The sequence below is a fragment of the Molothrus aeneus genome, chromosome 2 (genome assembly GCF_037042795.1).
Source record: "Molothrus aeneus isolate 106 chromosome 2, BPBGC_Maene_1.0, whole genome shotgun sequence".
NCBI classification, from domain to species: Eukaryota; Metazoa; Chordata; class Aves; order Passeriformes; family Icteridae; genus Molothrus; species Molothrus aeneus.
The window spans coordinates 66418342-66435640 of record NC_089647.1 but is presented as its reverse complement, the minus strand read 5'-3'; the positions used below and the strand labels follow the sequence as shown (position 1 = coordinate 66435640).

The window sequence follows — 17299 nt, the reverse complement described above, 5'->3', positions numbered from 1 at the left end:
GAAGATATTTTGATATGTAGGATCTGAAAGACAGCCTTGGCTCTACAGGTGTGACAATTAGGGATGAAGGCAGGTTAGCTGCTCTAGTTGAAGTGAGCTTTGAAGACCATGCTGAAAAGAGACTTAGATGGGTCTGCAGAACTTGTCAAAAATACTATATCGAAATGATCTGCCTTTTCCCATCTTTCCCATTCCTCTTGCAGAAATAACTGCTGTAAAAAATGACACTTTAATAGAATTATGAGTGTGGAGAATACTGAACACATCTGTTGCCTGTTAAGGGACCATTATATAAGTGAATTTAGGTTATTTTGTGAAAAATTGATAAAGATATGGCCCAAGAACATCCAAAATGAGATTTCTGTCATAGATAGCCTTCCTTGTGCTTGTCTTCCTCTTGTGCTGATTCAACAACATCTGCTGTTGAACAACATTCTGTTTCATCACAGAATCAAACCCACATCCAGTACAACCAACAAACTTCTCAATAGACATGGAAGTACAAAGTGCTGCAGGTTGCAAAACATTTATAGGTTGCAATAAAGTACTGACTCATCATCCTGGGAAATCTGCTGGAACCTAATCACCCCAGGAGTATGTTCTAAAAGGACTATTGGCCATGATCACTGCGTATAGGAGGCAATTATGGATTAAGACTAAAAAAGTAAATTCACTTGCAAATAAGTCCTTCTTATTTCCAAAGCTGATCCCTCCACACTCAAGTTAAGTGGGAAGTGATAGAGAACACTGGCACTGATAACACAGATGTGTCTGTTCTGCTTGGGGAATCCATGATTTACAGAATGTTTTCTTTTGATAAGCAGATGAGATAAAAACACAACATGAAAGAACACCCCTCCACCATTGAATCTGCACACTAAATAAGAAGGAAGGAAAGTTATGATCAAGCATGGAGCAACTGTAAGGATAAATTAGGTCTTGATTCTCAGGGTGCAGGCATTATCAACACAACATTAATTTGTCTCCAACCTGGTACTCAAATATGAGATTAAATATTATGCACCCAGAAAGTCACTAGTATTTTTGAAGGTCCGTCTGAAAACAAGAATTCAAGCACTATTTTTCCTTTAGCTGGTTCTTGTGAAATTGCTGTTTAGAAAAAAAAAGAATGCATTATTGTACTTAAAATTTTAAAAAATAATGTACCTGTGTACCTGTAGCACAAATTAAACCTCAGATTAGAGGTTGCTGCAGAATTGCAGTATTATTAACTATTAATCATAGGTAATGGTTGAAAGAATAATTTCATTTTGAAATGGTTTTACAAATATTAAAATTTTCCTTCAGCTCTGAGATACAGAGAGACCAGGCTTCATAAACCATGTTTAGTGTTTGCACTAATACTTTTCTAATAGCACCAATATTATCTGCAGAATTTAGGGCTCTCCTTGAGGAGCATTAATTCTCTGAACTCATCCTCTCAAAAATATTCCATGCACAAACCAACAAAATGCTGTTTAACAAACTAAGAGGGATAGGAATAGTGGGCTAAATCTTTTGATCCAGCAGAGCTTCACTTGGTATATATTTGGTAGGATTATCATTAATTTACTTAAATCCCATTCTGATTCACTTCTGGAATAGCTGAGAGTAATCTGAAATCACCTAAGGGATATTTTAATTTAAAACTGTCATCAGCAGATTCCAAAAGGTTATCCTCATGACAAGAAATTTCTTGAATGTAATGGTTCTCTAGAAATCCCTACCTCTAACATTCCTCTCACTTATCGGAAAGCAAAGGACCAACATTATCAATTTCATCCCAGATGATGATTTCTCATGTATGCCAGGGAATACCAGGTAACAATGTAGGATCTTTGTTTTAAATACAGAGTTATGAATAGCCAAATTAAGGACTACACCACTAATATGCACCAAAAGCCCTAAAACATTAGGCTGTTCCCAAGAATTTCTCTGGCCTATGAAATTGGGCAAACTTGTGATAGTGGAGTAAAAGCTATTTTCAGTTTACAAGGAATACTGGAAACTACCAGAAAAAAAAATTACCAAAATAACTGATGGGCAAAATATGTGTTACTTTTTTTTGCTATGATATTTTTTTTGTCAGGTCACACTTTCATTTGCAGAAGCATAGACTAATGCTGAACACACCCCAGCTCCCCACAGTGGAGTACTGCTGGTATGTTTACCATGAATGCTCACACTCTAGGGCAGATCCATTTTCTTTCTTAACCTGAGTCCCTTTAAAATGAAAAAAATTTCCTTTACAGTTAAAGGAGAGTAATAGGCAGCTCTAAGAAATAACTCACTCCACCCAAAATCTGAATTACTTTTTGGAGATGTCACTTCCTCCATGAACTATTAAGGAAAGTTGACCTAAGTCTTTAATTTAAGTACCTTAGTTTGTAGGGTAAATTTAAGAAGAACATCTAAGCATACAGATTATTGGCAATGAGCCATTTAACTCAAGAAAATCAATGTTAACAACACATTTAAGTTCTTTTAGATTTTAAAGCATGAAACATATACTTTCAGAAATGACCTCACCTATGTATTCCCCTTCTATCTTCCTTTTGAGAGACTTTTAAACTACTTTGTGAATAACAAAACCATTCCATTATTATTTCCATAATCTAAAAATTTGTGACCAATTCTTTGATAATTTTCACAAATGGAAAGTAATACACTGTATATAGAGAACACTGGAAGTTTTCATTTTCTGGAAAAATATAATTTATCTTTGAGGTGTTTCTTATAATGTAACAAGTCTAGGAAAATATTAAAAATACTTGATTCTGGAATTAAAAAAAGGTCTATTCTTATTGAATCAAAATTAAGCTCAGTGAAAAATATGTTGTCAGGAACTATGAATTAATATTTCAGTTTATTTATAAACTTATTGATTCATATATAGATTTGCTTGGATAATAAGCATTTTTAGGCATTTTTTAGCATTTTTTAGCATTTTTTGTTATCCTAAAGGGATAACAAATACCATCCTAAACCATCAAAACACTCTGAATAGATACATATGTATGACAGTATGTAAGATTAAGTATTAGCTAGGGTGAATCCTGTTTTATTTTAATTGCTTCAGTAGATTAGTGGAAAATCCTGTATTTTTCATGTAATTGCTTCATAACAGAATCACATTAATGTCTCTTAATAGTTACTGTTTGCTTTTCCTAAACCAAGACACCACATAAACACCTAATATTTAAAATTCTAATTCTTCTGTAGAGCAGTGGGACTCAGCTATCAATTTCCTTGAAAGGAATACTATTTTGTAACAGCTTACCTGGGAATCAGATGTTAGGGAAGTCGCTCAGTGGTTAGAGAGCTCTGACAGATCAATACAGCAGCAAATCAGAGTCTCCATGAGAGCATATGCTCTAATTTTGGCTGAAATACCCTTTACTGGTGGACCACTCTATTATAATTTTTCTCCAACTTTTTTCCTGATTTTTACTGTTGTACAACGGGTGTGTCATTCTTTCTTTTTAGTTTTCTGAACTCTTCTCTACTTCATGTGAGCTCTTCTCAACTCCAAACTCACTTTAAAACTGTCACAGCTACTTTTCCAAAACTAAAGTACCCTTTTCTGACAGGGTGAGGCAAATATTGTGAGGCAAATAAGAAGTGCTACAATTCCAGCATGAGGACTAGAGCTGGTCAGTCATGGAGTGTTAACATCTCAACTTTGTGGACAATAGCACAATTTTTTTCTAATGATAAAAATATAAGTGCTTTTACCTTCAGTTTAAGAGAAAGTAAAACAAGAATCAGTCATTTTAATTACCTGAAATCTTTTTCAAGTTGTGTAATATGTTCTTTCTGTAGACTTATTTGAGAATCTCTCTGTTGCACAGTTTCAATGAGGTATTTGTATGGCTGTTGTGCTTGGTTCAACAAAGAATTTGCTCTGTCAAGCTGCAAAAAAAAGGTATAACTACCATAAATTTTTTTAACTTATAAAGCACAATTACTTGATTATTACTGAATTATTATTGGATATTATTGTTTTTTACCAATTGCATATTAATATAAACTCCTAACCTTTTATTACATATACAAATAAGGAAATATACCTCCTTCAAATTGATTACTAGTACACTATCTTCACACTCTTCTGTTCTAATTGTGTGCTATTTTCAATGCAATAATGATACCACTCTCTACCCTCCCCTAATCTGCATTTTCAAGGGTTTTAATGTAACAGCTTCCATTGATTAAAAAAAAAGTAGAGTCAATACCTCTGTTTATGGTCTTATTGACTTACTGTGGTCTTTTCTTCCCTACTTTAAAAAGCTGAAGAGGTTGTACAATAAATACTGCACTTAAGTAGCAGTATTTGAGGCAAGCTCAAACCAAAAGCTGAAAAAATCACTTTTGCATCAGCTTTTTATCCATGTTCTAGACTTCATCTAGGTGACTGAACAAACTGTCAGTGGAAAGAAAAATAATGGGCTACTTAAGCATGCTGTAGTCTACAGGATCCCTGGTTTGTTCTAAAAAAAAATCAAGAAAAACAATAGCTGGGAGTAAAAATCATGTAAAGACAGCAAAGAGATGTTTTAGAACTTTACACAAAAAAAACAATGTTTAACTTTGTACTGGATTGTATTATGATTTAATCTATACAATTATATGGTAAAAGATCAAAAACATAATGACAGGATAAAAATGAGCTGAAGATGCTCCTGTGGAAAGCTGCAGGAATTTGAACTAAGGTCAGTGATAGTGAATCTTTCATCAGTGAAGCAAGTAAAAAACTACTGTGGGTAAAGAAATGTATTGAAGTGAAACACAGAACAATTTAAGACAAAGAACAGTGATATGGAGGAATACCAAGGATAACAATGGATTCACCAATTTCCTTTCTTCCAAGTAAGAACCTGAAAGAATATGTTTTAGTCAAATAGAAATTACCATGATATACCTAAGAATACATAACAAATTAAAGTATTGGTTAAAAAATCCCCAAACTTCACTGTTCATGTATCTTTCACTGAAATAATCTATATAAACATATATATACACATACAATTTATAAAATTCAAGTAATTTAAAAATATGCAGAAATTTCAGTATTTTCACTCTGTGAAGTACTTGGGTGTAGTAATTCTAATTTGTAAATACTGTAGTTTTAAAAATCAAACTGTTAAGCTGTTACTACTCCTGAAATAGTAAGCCTACAAATTACATATGGTGGCATCATCTAATAGAAAACCTAGTTGTCCTTTCGTTCCTATGAGAAACATTAAAAGATGATTTAAAGATTTTTTAAAAAAATTACTTTGCCCTAATTCTGGGACCTTTCAAGCTGAGGTTTGGTACATATCTTCAAAAGTGATTTAACAGAAGAGCTGCGTAAGAAGTAGTGATGCATTCATTGAACAATTAAGTATCAAACAGAACAAACTAGCTTGGCTGGCTGTTCTTCTGTTCAGAAATCAAAACATTGTCTGTCTGGCTTACATTCTTGTTTAGCCTGTAAAGTAATTCTCCTTTCAATATTAGTTGCAAAACACAATATAAACTTCTTTGAAAACTTCTATCATGGAGTTTTGGTTAATTATGAGGCCATTTTTTTTAACATCAAATAGATAAAAAACACTATTTAGAAAAGATTTCATTTTATGAACTGCTGTTCTGCAATGTTTCTACATATTTGAATTTTTGTGTAATAATGATTTACCTCTTGTGAAATCTGTATTACTTGTTCCTTCTGATGTTCCAGATCTTTCACAAGCAACGAGTTTTGCTTTTCTAGCTGCAGCAATCTTCTTGCCAAGTGAACACTGTGCCAGTAAAAAGCAAGCTCAACTTGAATTTTTTCCAAGATAGGCAAAAGAAATTCTAACATTTATACTTCAGGATTTGATTGCCTTAATTTTTCACCAATGCTTAAATATTAACATATATAAACTATATAGTTAAACATGCTGCATAGTCAAAGTTAGAAGAACAGTGAAAATATTACAAAATGTAACAGCACTAAAATAACATTCCCAAAGTTATGCTATTGTAATATTTTATGCATAGTAATTACAATTTGTCCAATACTACACAACTGTAGAAATACTGTCAAAATCCTTCATCTAATTATGATTATTTACTTTTTAGCAATTTTACAAACTCATTTTAATTCTAACTTAAATAATGGTTTAAAGATGCTCATTAATATATGTTTTGCAGCAAAACACTTAAAATGTAGTATTTTATCACTTTCAAAGGAGAGGCAAAATTGTTTTGTCTGACATTTAATATGCTAAATAATTTAATATTATTGCCAATTTTGTTTTAAATAAACTCTTATGTGGAGTCCCAGATTAACTTTGAAGACAAAGGATTATTGACCTACTTAAACAACCTAGTTAAAAAATTAAATCCTCAACCTCTTGCAAGCTTTATGTCCAGAATCAAAGAGTTTTGAATCTATTCAAGAGCACAGGTCCATGGTCAGGAAAGGGAAGATTCAATATGCACTGCAGAGCCTACTAGCAGACATCTAACCTAGTCCTCCAAACTCTTATGAATCACAGAATGGGCAAATTTGGAAGGGACCACAGTGGTCATCCGGTCCAACCTCCAAAGCCCGTTGTGCAGGACTGCATCCAGGTGGTTCTTGAGTAACACCACAACCATTTCCTGACTATGATACAGAATCTATGAGAGGGTAGAGTGGTCTAAAGCAGATTGACTGACTTGAAGCTCAGGCTTAAGTGTGCATAAATCTAGATGAGTGTACGAAGTTTATCTGAAAATTTGACCAGTCATAACATCCATCTCTTCCTCAGTAAAATGGAATAGACTTCTGGATTTGGCAGAAGTCTTAATAATCTTTATCTGTGTTATAAACATACTCTTTCATGCACTAATCTCATCTAGTACAAAAGAGAAAGGAACCACTTCTTTGACTAGTAGCTATTAGAGTGTAAGTGAAAACTTGGATACCTTCCCATGGCAAATTTAGGAATGCAGCCCATTGTAATTTTCCAGGCTTCAACTACTCAGTGAACTTCACCTGAATTTGCAAATATTTAAGGATAACACAAGTACACCTTTCAGGCATACTTTTCAGTATGTTTTTTAACTAGTTTGAATTGAAAGCAAAGAGACAAAGGGACTGATGTGCAAGGGCATCTTATGCTGGAAAGATTTGATTCCAACTATACAAGAAAATTATGCAGTGCTCAAAAATGTGGTAATTCCTTGTTAGCAAACCACCAAAGTCATCCTGGTAGTGATTTGTATTCTTTCATTAACACTTCCCAAGCAGTTCCTAGACATAGCTGAGAAGTCAGCATGGGCAAGCAAATTACTGCCAATATGTTGTTCACATGTAGTTTATCCTACACTGAGAACTGTTTTATGGCAACAGGTTTCTACAGGCCATTTGGTCTTGATGCTTCAGAGCGCTCCCAGGCAGGCTCAATTTAGTACTAAGGATGTACAATGCCTATGTTTGAAGTAATGAAGGAGCTGTTTCTGGCAAGTGGCCAAAGAAGTATAGATCCCACACTACCTGAAAAGGTCCATTTTGTACAAACTTTGAGAGACTGAAGTGCATGATGTGAACTTGAAGGAGCTTTTCATTTAGGATCCCATATGTCTGGGATTAAAGAGCAGGTAGTGGACTCCAGAAAGAAGATTATTCCCATTTGTAATAGATTGTCTTTCCTTAAGCAATCCTAGAGAGCAGAAAATTTATCTGTGTTTCTTTAATGGTGCTAAATAGAGAATGGTGTCAGAGTCTTTGCTTTTAAAAACTTTGGCAGCTAAAGGCATCACACACATTATCGGCCTGGCAGTTTTCCTTGAATCAAAACAACAGGTAAACCATACACAGTCTTTTATGACTTTTTAAATCTTTTTAATTCTAAAAGATAAAGAAATTCTATGAAGTCTCCAACACTATTATGAAGGATTAAGTCAGTTTATTAGTCAATGCCTTTTGGAACAAAAGTGGAGTATATGAGTCATTCCAATAGAGCTGCTTCTAAGCTCAGAAAGTGTCTTCCAAGCATATCTGAAATCCTGGCCTGATCATCAGATTCAGCATTCAAAGGAAATTCAACAGAGTCATCATATGTGTAAATAATCTAAACTCAATCTAATAAAGTGAGGAAAAAGAAGGATCAAAGTGGAAACTCAGAGAAGTGCCCAAACTATTGACAAAAGAGGAATAAACTGAAGCTTTAGGAAATGGTGCTATAGAGCTCTCAACAGTTTTCTAAACCAGATGTGCAACAGGGTCATGGAAGTTTTTTGCACACTCTTCACCTTCCAGGGATGGTGACTCCACCACCTTCCTGGGTAGCCTATTCCAATGCTTGACAACCACTTCTGTGAAGAACTTGTCCAACCTGAACCTCCCCTGGCAAGCCTGAGGTCATTTCCTTTTACCCCGTTGATAGTTGTGTGGGAGAAGTGAGTCACAGCCACTACACACAAGCTCACAATGAGCCATTCAAATGTCACTATTATTTCTTAAAGACAATGCATAATATAAATTTATTAGTTCAAAATGACTATGATCAAGAGGCATGTTTTTCACCTATGCATCATTTTAGTCTATTGATCAAATTTTCAAATTGACCAAATCAGAGTAAACTAAAAAAAAATGCAAGTGGAATACGATCTTGTATCAGTGAAGATAAAATAGTTATGCTCTGAACCACTGTCCTTCTTAATATCCTGACAGATATGTTTTTCTTACTATTAAATACAATGATTTTAGGGTATTAATAATGCATATGCTATTATATAAATGTAAACAATGGAACTAATCTGTTTTTACAGCTGCTTAATTTTATACAATTACAATAATCTTTCTAAAAGTCAATGAGAAGAGATTTTAAAATGACCTACAAAATATGCTCATTCATATGTATCAACTACATTAACAGGTCCTAGTCCTCAATCTATTCCTGTAAATTTAAGCCATTAAAAAACCTCTTCATGTTAATCAAACTGGCTGGATTCTAATAAAAAACATAATGCACATAATCTTCATTTAGTTTATCTCGAACAAGTGAATTCATGAGGTACTCTTTTTTTACCTTTGCTTTAGTCGTCTTTTGGCTGTTGTAGGAACATTAGCACCATATCCATATGAGAAGAGAACCCTTTCAGCTTCAACTTCATCTTCCACTGCAAAAAAATGCAGAAAGGTGCTGTTGAAGAACAGTGCCAGAACTTATAAACTTCTAAGCAATTCTGTTTACAACTCAACATGCAAAAACATTTTTCTAGAAGCTAAATTTTCAGTGGGTGTAACCTTCTGGGCTTGAGTGGAACCGTTTTTTTCACCATTAACATCAAATTCAGTGCCACACTTTAATTACTTACAACACTTCTCATTTTTATGATTAACGTAAGACTTTTGGAATACAAAAGTAAAGGAAAATAGTTCAGTTATCTTGAATATTCATACTGCTGGTATGGTCACAAAATACATACTACTTGCATAAGTTTACTTCAGCAGTAGAAAGTTAGGTTGCTTAAGTTTTTAACCTAAATAATTAATTTTCAGTGCATACATGAGAAGGTAGAGGAAGACAAAATTTGAAGTGTTAAAGGTGACAGGACATAACAAAGTCCATGGGACCAGAAGGGACACATCTGATGTTGCAAAGGGAGCTGATGTCACAGCGAAGCTGCTCACTATGGTTTTTGAAAGGCTGTGGTGATCAGAAATTTCAGCACACTTGATGAAAACAAATGCCATCCATTTCTTCAGAGAAGGGCAAAAGAGAGATTCTTAAGTACATGCAAAATAAAAAAATTTAAAAAAATCTCTGCTTCCATAGGTGATTGATTTCTGAAAACACATTTCTAAGGGTTTTAAACAGATTATAATTGCTTTGAAATGAAATCCCAATAGCAGCAAGATTAAAATGTCTATGTTCATATTTCAAGTTCTGGAATTCAGGTTTCCACTCTCCTGTAAGATGAAGTGGGCCAGGGAAAGAAAAAAAGAAAAAGAGTAAGTGTATGTGTGAAATAGAAAGAAGCAGAGAGAGTGGGACAGAGAGGAGGTGTAAAGGGGGACAATGAGAAAAATGGGAGCGGCAGGGGTGTGAGAGAAGGAGGGAGAACAATAAACACCAGCCCAGGCACCACACAAAAGCTCTGATGAATCAAATAGTTGGGCACAGGAGAAACAAATGTAGGAAATTATGTGAGTCCTATCTGACTCATCTTTCTTAATGCTCAAGTGCCTCAAAATCAGAAATACCTCAATTTCTCAACAACTTGCAAAATGCTGTAACTTCTTTTCTCGCTTGTCTAATACCCTTGTAATGCTATTTTAAACAAGGATTCTTAAAACATTTAGGAAGAGAAAAGCCTCTAGAAGAGCACCTGTGGTAAGTCACATATCTAGTACATTAAAAACAATATAGAAATTTCAGTAAGTATGACAGACAATGTTTACTAATTTGGCACTACAAAGACACCAGCACTTCAGAGCTGTCTTAAATATGACAGAGATTTCTTAGGTGCTGTAAACACCTCTGGTTCAGAAAAACATAAAGAATAATTTATCCTGCCTTTGTTAATACCCTTCTTTTTGGTTACATACTCAGTGTCAAATGTCTCAGGAAAACGTCAGTAAGATCCTGTCCTGTAAATTCAGATCTGTCTCTAGTGCCCGGTGAATGTCACATCAGGAAGACAAACACAAAAGAAATTGGAAATGTAGTAGGTATCAAAATAATATTCTGTATCAGTGTGTGCTTCTCTTCTCTTACAACATTCCAGACTCTTCACCTGACTTTGTGGTGTAAATTTACATTTTATAAGCTAGGGGACACTTCTTAATGACAGTTTCTTATGCTACTCAGCAAGGATGTGCCACTGTGAGGATATAGATGGGTTCAGTCTTTTTCTTAGAAAGATACTAAGCAATGGAAACAAGAAAAAGCAAACAACTAGTCTGCAACAAAAATACCCTAGCATGAAGATTGTACCCTGGAAAGGAAGAATAGACAAATGCCAAGGAAATTTACTACTGCTATTCATCTGGAAACCTCTTAGGCACTGTAAGAAGTGGCTATATAAATTGTTGATAGCTTCCTGATTAAGCTGTTTCATGTAATTTCAATATTAATAAAGTGAGGCATAATGATCAGGGAGTAACAGTAAAAATTCAGTGATCTCTTCCACATGCATATTTTCCAAAGGGAAAAAAAAGGTCATATATATATATATATATATATATATATATATATATATATATATATATATATATATATATATATATATATATATATATATATATATATATATATATATATATGACAAAAGCCATCTCACATGTGTAAATAAATACACAGTTCATTAAAAAGTCCAGAGAACCCAACCCTCACTGACATCCCCAAATAGTGTAAAACAGCAGAGGCTTCATGACTCAGGATGAAGTAAAAAGCATTATATGCTATTTAAATATAAAGAGGTGACCACAGGAATGAAGAATAATCCTTATTATCACTAAAGTCTGTAGAAAACTCTAATTGTCTTCCACACAATACTTCAGTCTAAATTATGTTCCAAGAAAGATGGACTGAAGTATTTCCATAAAACACTTGATTTGAAAAATAGTTATACTTCCTTTCAGTTATTTTTCTACCTTTACCTATTGATGACTATCAGGGCATAATTTGAGACACAGGAGGAAGTATATCTATCTTCTCCTTCAAAGTGTTTATTTAAAAAAATTACTTTTTTTTCTTCTGTTTTCCCTAATATACTAGACATAACTAGTATTAGTCTTAACTTCCTATATCAAATACACCAAAATAGCAAGTTGAGTATTAAAGAGAAAGTATATTGAAATAATATTAAGCTATGACTCCTTTTTTTTCTCCAAGGAAATCAGAAAATAAAGTCACTATGTTTTAAAATAACAGTTCATTTGGAAACTTTCCTTTCTTTAGCATTCTGCAGCATAGAATGTAAATTGTAATTTAAATAGATATTTAAGAAGAAGTTAAGAATGATCTGGCAAAAAACTTAACTGCTGTCCCAAGATGCGTAAGAAAACGTAAACCAATGTAAACAAAAACCAGTGTTCTGAACTCTACTTTCTCCTTGAAGAAAATGAAGGTAAGGTCCAAAAATTCTGTGTTAATACATAAATACTCCTTAGGCAGGTATATATATATATATGAACACACACACTTCAAAAAATGTATTACTGACTAAAACAGAAGCGTGTATACAGCAAACATGCTTATGGTCAGACTGGAACTTTTGGGTACTCAGGCCATTCTAAGTACAGGCTGCAGTGCACAAAATGAATAAAGCATGGGCAGTCTGGTCACTAACATTACTACATCTTGATAATGCACACTTTACCAGACACTACTGTTTATATATAAAGCTTATGCAATAATCTTCTATACTTTATAAATTGTGACTATTTTTTGAAGGAGGAAGAAGGAGAAAAGGAGAAGATGACAGCTGAATTAGTCTGAAATTTTAGAATATCCTACTCTGTCTACACACTGGCTAAAAGATTTCAAGATTAGAGTCAGAGTTTCAAATTAGAAATTAATTGCTTTGTGGATTGATTTAGGCTAAGAACCAAAAAGAGATTTTACACAAATTTTGCTGTGTTTGGGAAAATTTTAATTTTTGCAAAGGAGAGCCAAAATATTCAAGAGTAATCAGGTAAGAATTTAATCCATGGTTTAGTACTTGGAACAGACTGAGCTGCCACAAGCAACTACTTAATGTCTAATTGTTATTAATTCAACAGAAGGAAGAGGTTTTTTCCTCCTTCCAATTAGTTAAAAAATTCACATTAATCACTGTAATGCAATATAAAACCTGTATTTGCCTGTCAACAAAGAGGGCTCTCTGACATTTAAAATATACTAAAATAATGGACAAATGCTAAAGAATGTATCTAACTATAATGGATAATTAGAATAAAGAAAAGAGAAATGACTGAATATTGAGCTGATATTCAATAAGCACAAACTTAAACATATGGATGTTTGATACATATTTACAGGTACACTTAGAAACCTGCCATTAATATTTTCTATCAAAATAATTACTGCATTTTACTTGTCAGGCATAACAAAGAAGAATGACAGGCACTGCAATTCTTTCCAAGTCATGAGAAAAATGATATTGTAATGCCAGAAACACCTACAGATAAAACAACTTGTAACAGAACTTACTTTCTGCTGTCTGCAGTATTATCTCATCAAGCTCTTTTTCAAGTTTTTCGTAAGTATCTAGTCTCGCTTGAAACTCAGAATTCTGTGTTTGAAGTTCAATAATGCGGGTTTCACTAGAAGACTGAAGACTGTAAAACTCCTTTGTAAGCACCTGTGAGAATGAATAATGGAAAGATCAGGGATTCAGCATTACAGTGATTTTTGAAATAGGCAAAATACATGTAAAATGTGTACTGGTATGATAGTAAATATTTGATGCAAGTTTTGCACAGCAAAGATTTAAGTAATTTAAAAAGCAGTTATTCTTTCAATAATATTATCCTGCAAAGATTAAACTCTCAGATCTCAGGCCTATCTGCTGAGGCTTTATTAATTCTAAGAAGCTGTCTGAAAAAGCTACAAGAATTTTAAAGGAAACTTAGGAAAAGCCAGGTAACATCTAAAAAAATTTACACACAGCAGTCAAAATAGCATAAATGCAATAATTTTTGTTGCTTTAATTGGATTCTGATTTCAGTCATCAATTTATGAAGATTCCTTTGCATAATACAAATTCAAAACTTTGCCATTAAAGCCATACCAGTCTTATCACTTACTTATTAATAAAAGGTAATATGCTATCAACATTCAAGACTTATGTAAATACTTAATCCAGTAAGCTTAAACAAAAGACTCTCATATTCAAAATTAAAAGCTATGAAGGCCAGTATAATAATTTAAGTTTAATAAAGTGCTTGAAAATAGGAAAAAACATGGACCAAATAAACACACCAAACTGGAATAAGAAAGTCCTTGATATGTAAAGTAGCAATCTACATACTTTGCAGAAAAAATCCCACCAAAACAGGCAAAGTAATAACCAAGTGGTACTGCTGTGAAATTTCATACTAACTTCCAAGTAAAAATCACAAACATTCAGAATGACAAATGAATATAGGTTTGCAGGTACAGAAATATATGCACAGTGTGCAGAGCAGTAATACCAGAGTCACTGTCGAAACCACGAAAGAATTCACAGTGCTTAGAGACACAAGCCACTTGAATATGAAAAGTTCAGTCCAGTGTCACAGAAGAAATAAATGTGTATGTTAAAACTGGACAACATAAAAACCATCTGTTTCCTAGGTTAGCAAGAGAAACTACTCTATGCCCTAAATAAAAGCAAAAGTTAGTCCAGAAAGCTGTAGTTGAGCCACAAGATACCAGTGCCTACGCTATTAATAAAGACTAATGTCCTGTAATGGTAAGGAAAAAACCTTAGTACATTAATGCTGTATATAAGAGAGAAAATTTAAAAAACCCAAGAATTCAGTCAAAAGGAACAAAAAATAAAAGCTTCAGACATCAAATATTTAAATTCTGCAAGAATATTTCTTAATGAAAGAGCCCTTAAGTGCATATTTCTAAATGAAAGAATTTAAAAGTGTCTCTCTAAAAAGAAAAACAAGTGCCAAAAGCGTCAGTAGAATTGAATACCAAATATTTGAGTTATTGTCAGATCAAAAAATTTCCACAAAGAAAATGAAAATATAACTCAAATTGAACTACATTCTCCAAGTTTAGACATGTCTGTGCAATTAAGAATTTATTTAGCAACCTCTAAGTTTAGCAAAACTGGCACTCCCAGTGCTTGTGACCACAACTAACCCCATCAGCCAGGATCTGAATGTCCCAATATGGACAAAACAAGAAATTACCGTCTATCTGAAGCTCTCTAATTCTGTTGCCACTCTATAGTTCCTTTTCATAAACAACTTAGCCAGGTTTAGCACTAGAAATGTGGGGATCTGAAGATTGGCATCCTTTCCCCAAAAAACAAAGGCTGCCATACAAATAATTTTCTTCTGTCCTTTCCAGTTTGTATCCTGACATTTGTTTGAAACATACACTACCAATCTCATTTAATCTCATAAATAGGACTCTGTGATATTTTTTGGGACTAAATTTGGACAGGTGAAGAAATGTGGTTTTAAAGTAATTGTTCTCTGTGGAATACTCACATTTCCAAGATTAAAATAAGTGAACAGTATGTTTTAAAGATGATAAATTCTAAGCTTGTAGAGATGAAGAGGCCCAAGTGGTTAAAGCCCACATAAACAGGTGCATTGGCTGCAGGTGCCCAGGCTGTGTCCCTCAGCCAAAGGTGCTGCACCTCAAGGAAACTGTATTTAATAAAGCACAAAAATGGTGCATGGCAGTGAGGAGTGAGGGGAAAAAAGTGAGAGAGCGCCATGTTGCTGACACTGAGGTGACATGAGGAGGGGAGGAGGTGCTCCAGCTGCCACAGCATGGAGCTCTGCAGCCCATGGTGGAGCAGGTTGCTTGCCTGCAGACCATGAAAGACCATACCAAAGCAGATGGCCACACTGCAGCCCATAGAAGACCCCATACTGGAGCAGGTGGACATCCCCAGAAGGCACTGCAACCTGCGGAGAGCCCAGATAGGAGGGAGAGTTTCTCCTGAAGGAAGCTGCAGGACATAGAGGATCCACAGGAGCAGGATAAAAAAGTGTAAGGAAGAAACTCCTCCTGAGAGGAGCTGTTATGGACTGACTTGAGCCCCTATTTCCCATCCCTCCCTGCACTGCACTGGAAGGGGGAGGTACAAGAGTCAGAAATGAGGGAGGGAAATAAAAATAAAAGAGAACAGGGTGGGCAAAGATGTTTTACTTTTTGTCTTTGTTTCTCACCATCCAACCTGTGTCAATGGGTAATAAGTGAAATTAGTTTTCCCCAGGTCAAGTGTGTTTTGCCCATGATGATAATTGGCAAGTGATGTCCCAATCTTTATATCAACCCATGCTCTTTATAAGCTTATTCACCCCACCTCCATCCTCTTCAGGAGGAGGAAAGAGTGACTGGGTGGGTGTCTGGCATCCCACCAAGGTAACCCATCATGCTAGGACTAGCAAGGTTAGGTCTTTTTAATGTTGTATACACCATGCTCACCTTGACTTTTTTAGCTGTGAAAAATTTATTCCAGAAATTGTAGATCAATAAAAAAATATTATTTTATTACATAACAATTCTATTACAGATCCTAGTTGCAAATAATGACACTGAATTCACCATACTTTTTTTTGGTGAAACAGTCTTCTCTCCCTACAATTCTTACACAGACTGACATAAGCAGCTCTGTGATACAAGCAGATAAATAAACCCCACATGAATGAGGTTCTGTCTTTAATATCTTTCCATGAGAGATTGTTTTGCTTCCTCTCCCTGTGATCTTGTGTTCCATTAAACTGATCAAACATAGTAAGCTTTGTCATTTGACTCTGCTTCTGTGTCATTTGACCACTATTTGGTGGAGATACTAATTCAGCCATGCCATGTTGTTACTTTTTCTCCAAGTTTTTCCACTTTACATTCAAATTGAAAACAACTATGTAATAACCTGTAAAGTGTCTCTTTATATAACATACCTCCAACTTTCTCTGGTATTTCTCACATTCCATTTGGCACTGTGAAAGATTCTTAGCTGTTTCTTGTTGCATGAGTTGAACATGTTCAGTTTCAAAGGACTTTAACTTACTTTGGTGAAGAAGTTCAGCAACTTTGCTTTCTGTGCCAAGCTGCATTTGTCTATACCTAAAAGAAAAATTAAAAAAAAAAGCTTTGAAAATTCAAAAATAAGCAAAGTTGGAATATGTCCTAGTTCTGTTCACCACAAATATAAATTTCAAAAACTAATACAGTATTTTGTAGACCTTAATAAGTATTAGTATGTAACTACTGTAACCTGTATTTGACACAGCATTAGGAAAATTCATTATTATAATGGCAATACAACACAGTAGGTGGAAAACTCTGTCAATGGCTTTTCTAAATACGTTGTTAATGCAGAATCAAATGACAATGACTTTACAGCATATCTTATTTTCCTTATTCTTAAGGAGTTAGATCAATGTGAATCTACTTGGTAGACAAATGCATGCACTGAAGTGTTTTCATTGGAGAGACACTAATGAAATTTTGTCCTCCCTCTTTACCACTATGTGTTACATGTGATAGGGAGAAGTGGCATTAGACATCAGTGATATCAGTGGTGCACCCTTTGAGACATATGGGTATCAGCTACACTGCTTTTTCCATACCCAAAGATATAAAGAAAAGTCAGA

At 34.3% G+C, this 17299-nt stretch overlaps 1 protein-coding gene across 4 annotated transcripts in view; it reads right to left on the bottom strand.

Annotated features, from left to right (window-relative positions):
- Positions 1-17299, bottom strand: part of PIBF1 (progesterone immunomodulatory binding factor 1) — a 106957-nt gene that overhangs the window by 26941 nt on the left and 62717 nt on the right. For all 4 annotated transcript variants that reach the window (XM_066545069.1, XM_066545068.1, XM_066545070.1 and 1 more), the window contains 5 exons: positions 16604-16769; positions 13179-13329; positions 9048-9138; positions 5681-5783; positions 3782-3912 (listed from right to left, as the gene is read on the bottom strand). In XM_066545069.1, coding sequence (XP_066401166.1) covers positions 3782-3912; positions 5681-5783; positions 9048-9138; positions 13179-13329; positions 16604-16769 — 642 coding nt within the window. The remainder of the gene's footprint in view (positions 1-3781; positions 3913-5680; positions 5784-9047; positions 9139-13178; positions 13330-16603; positions 16770-17299) is intronic.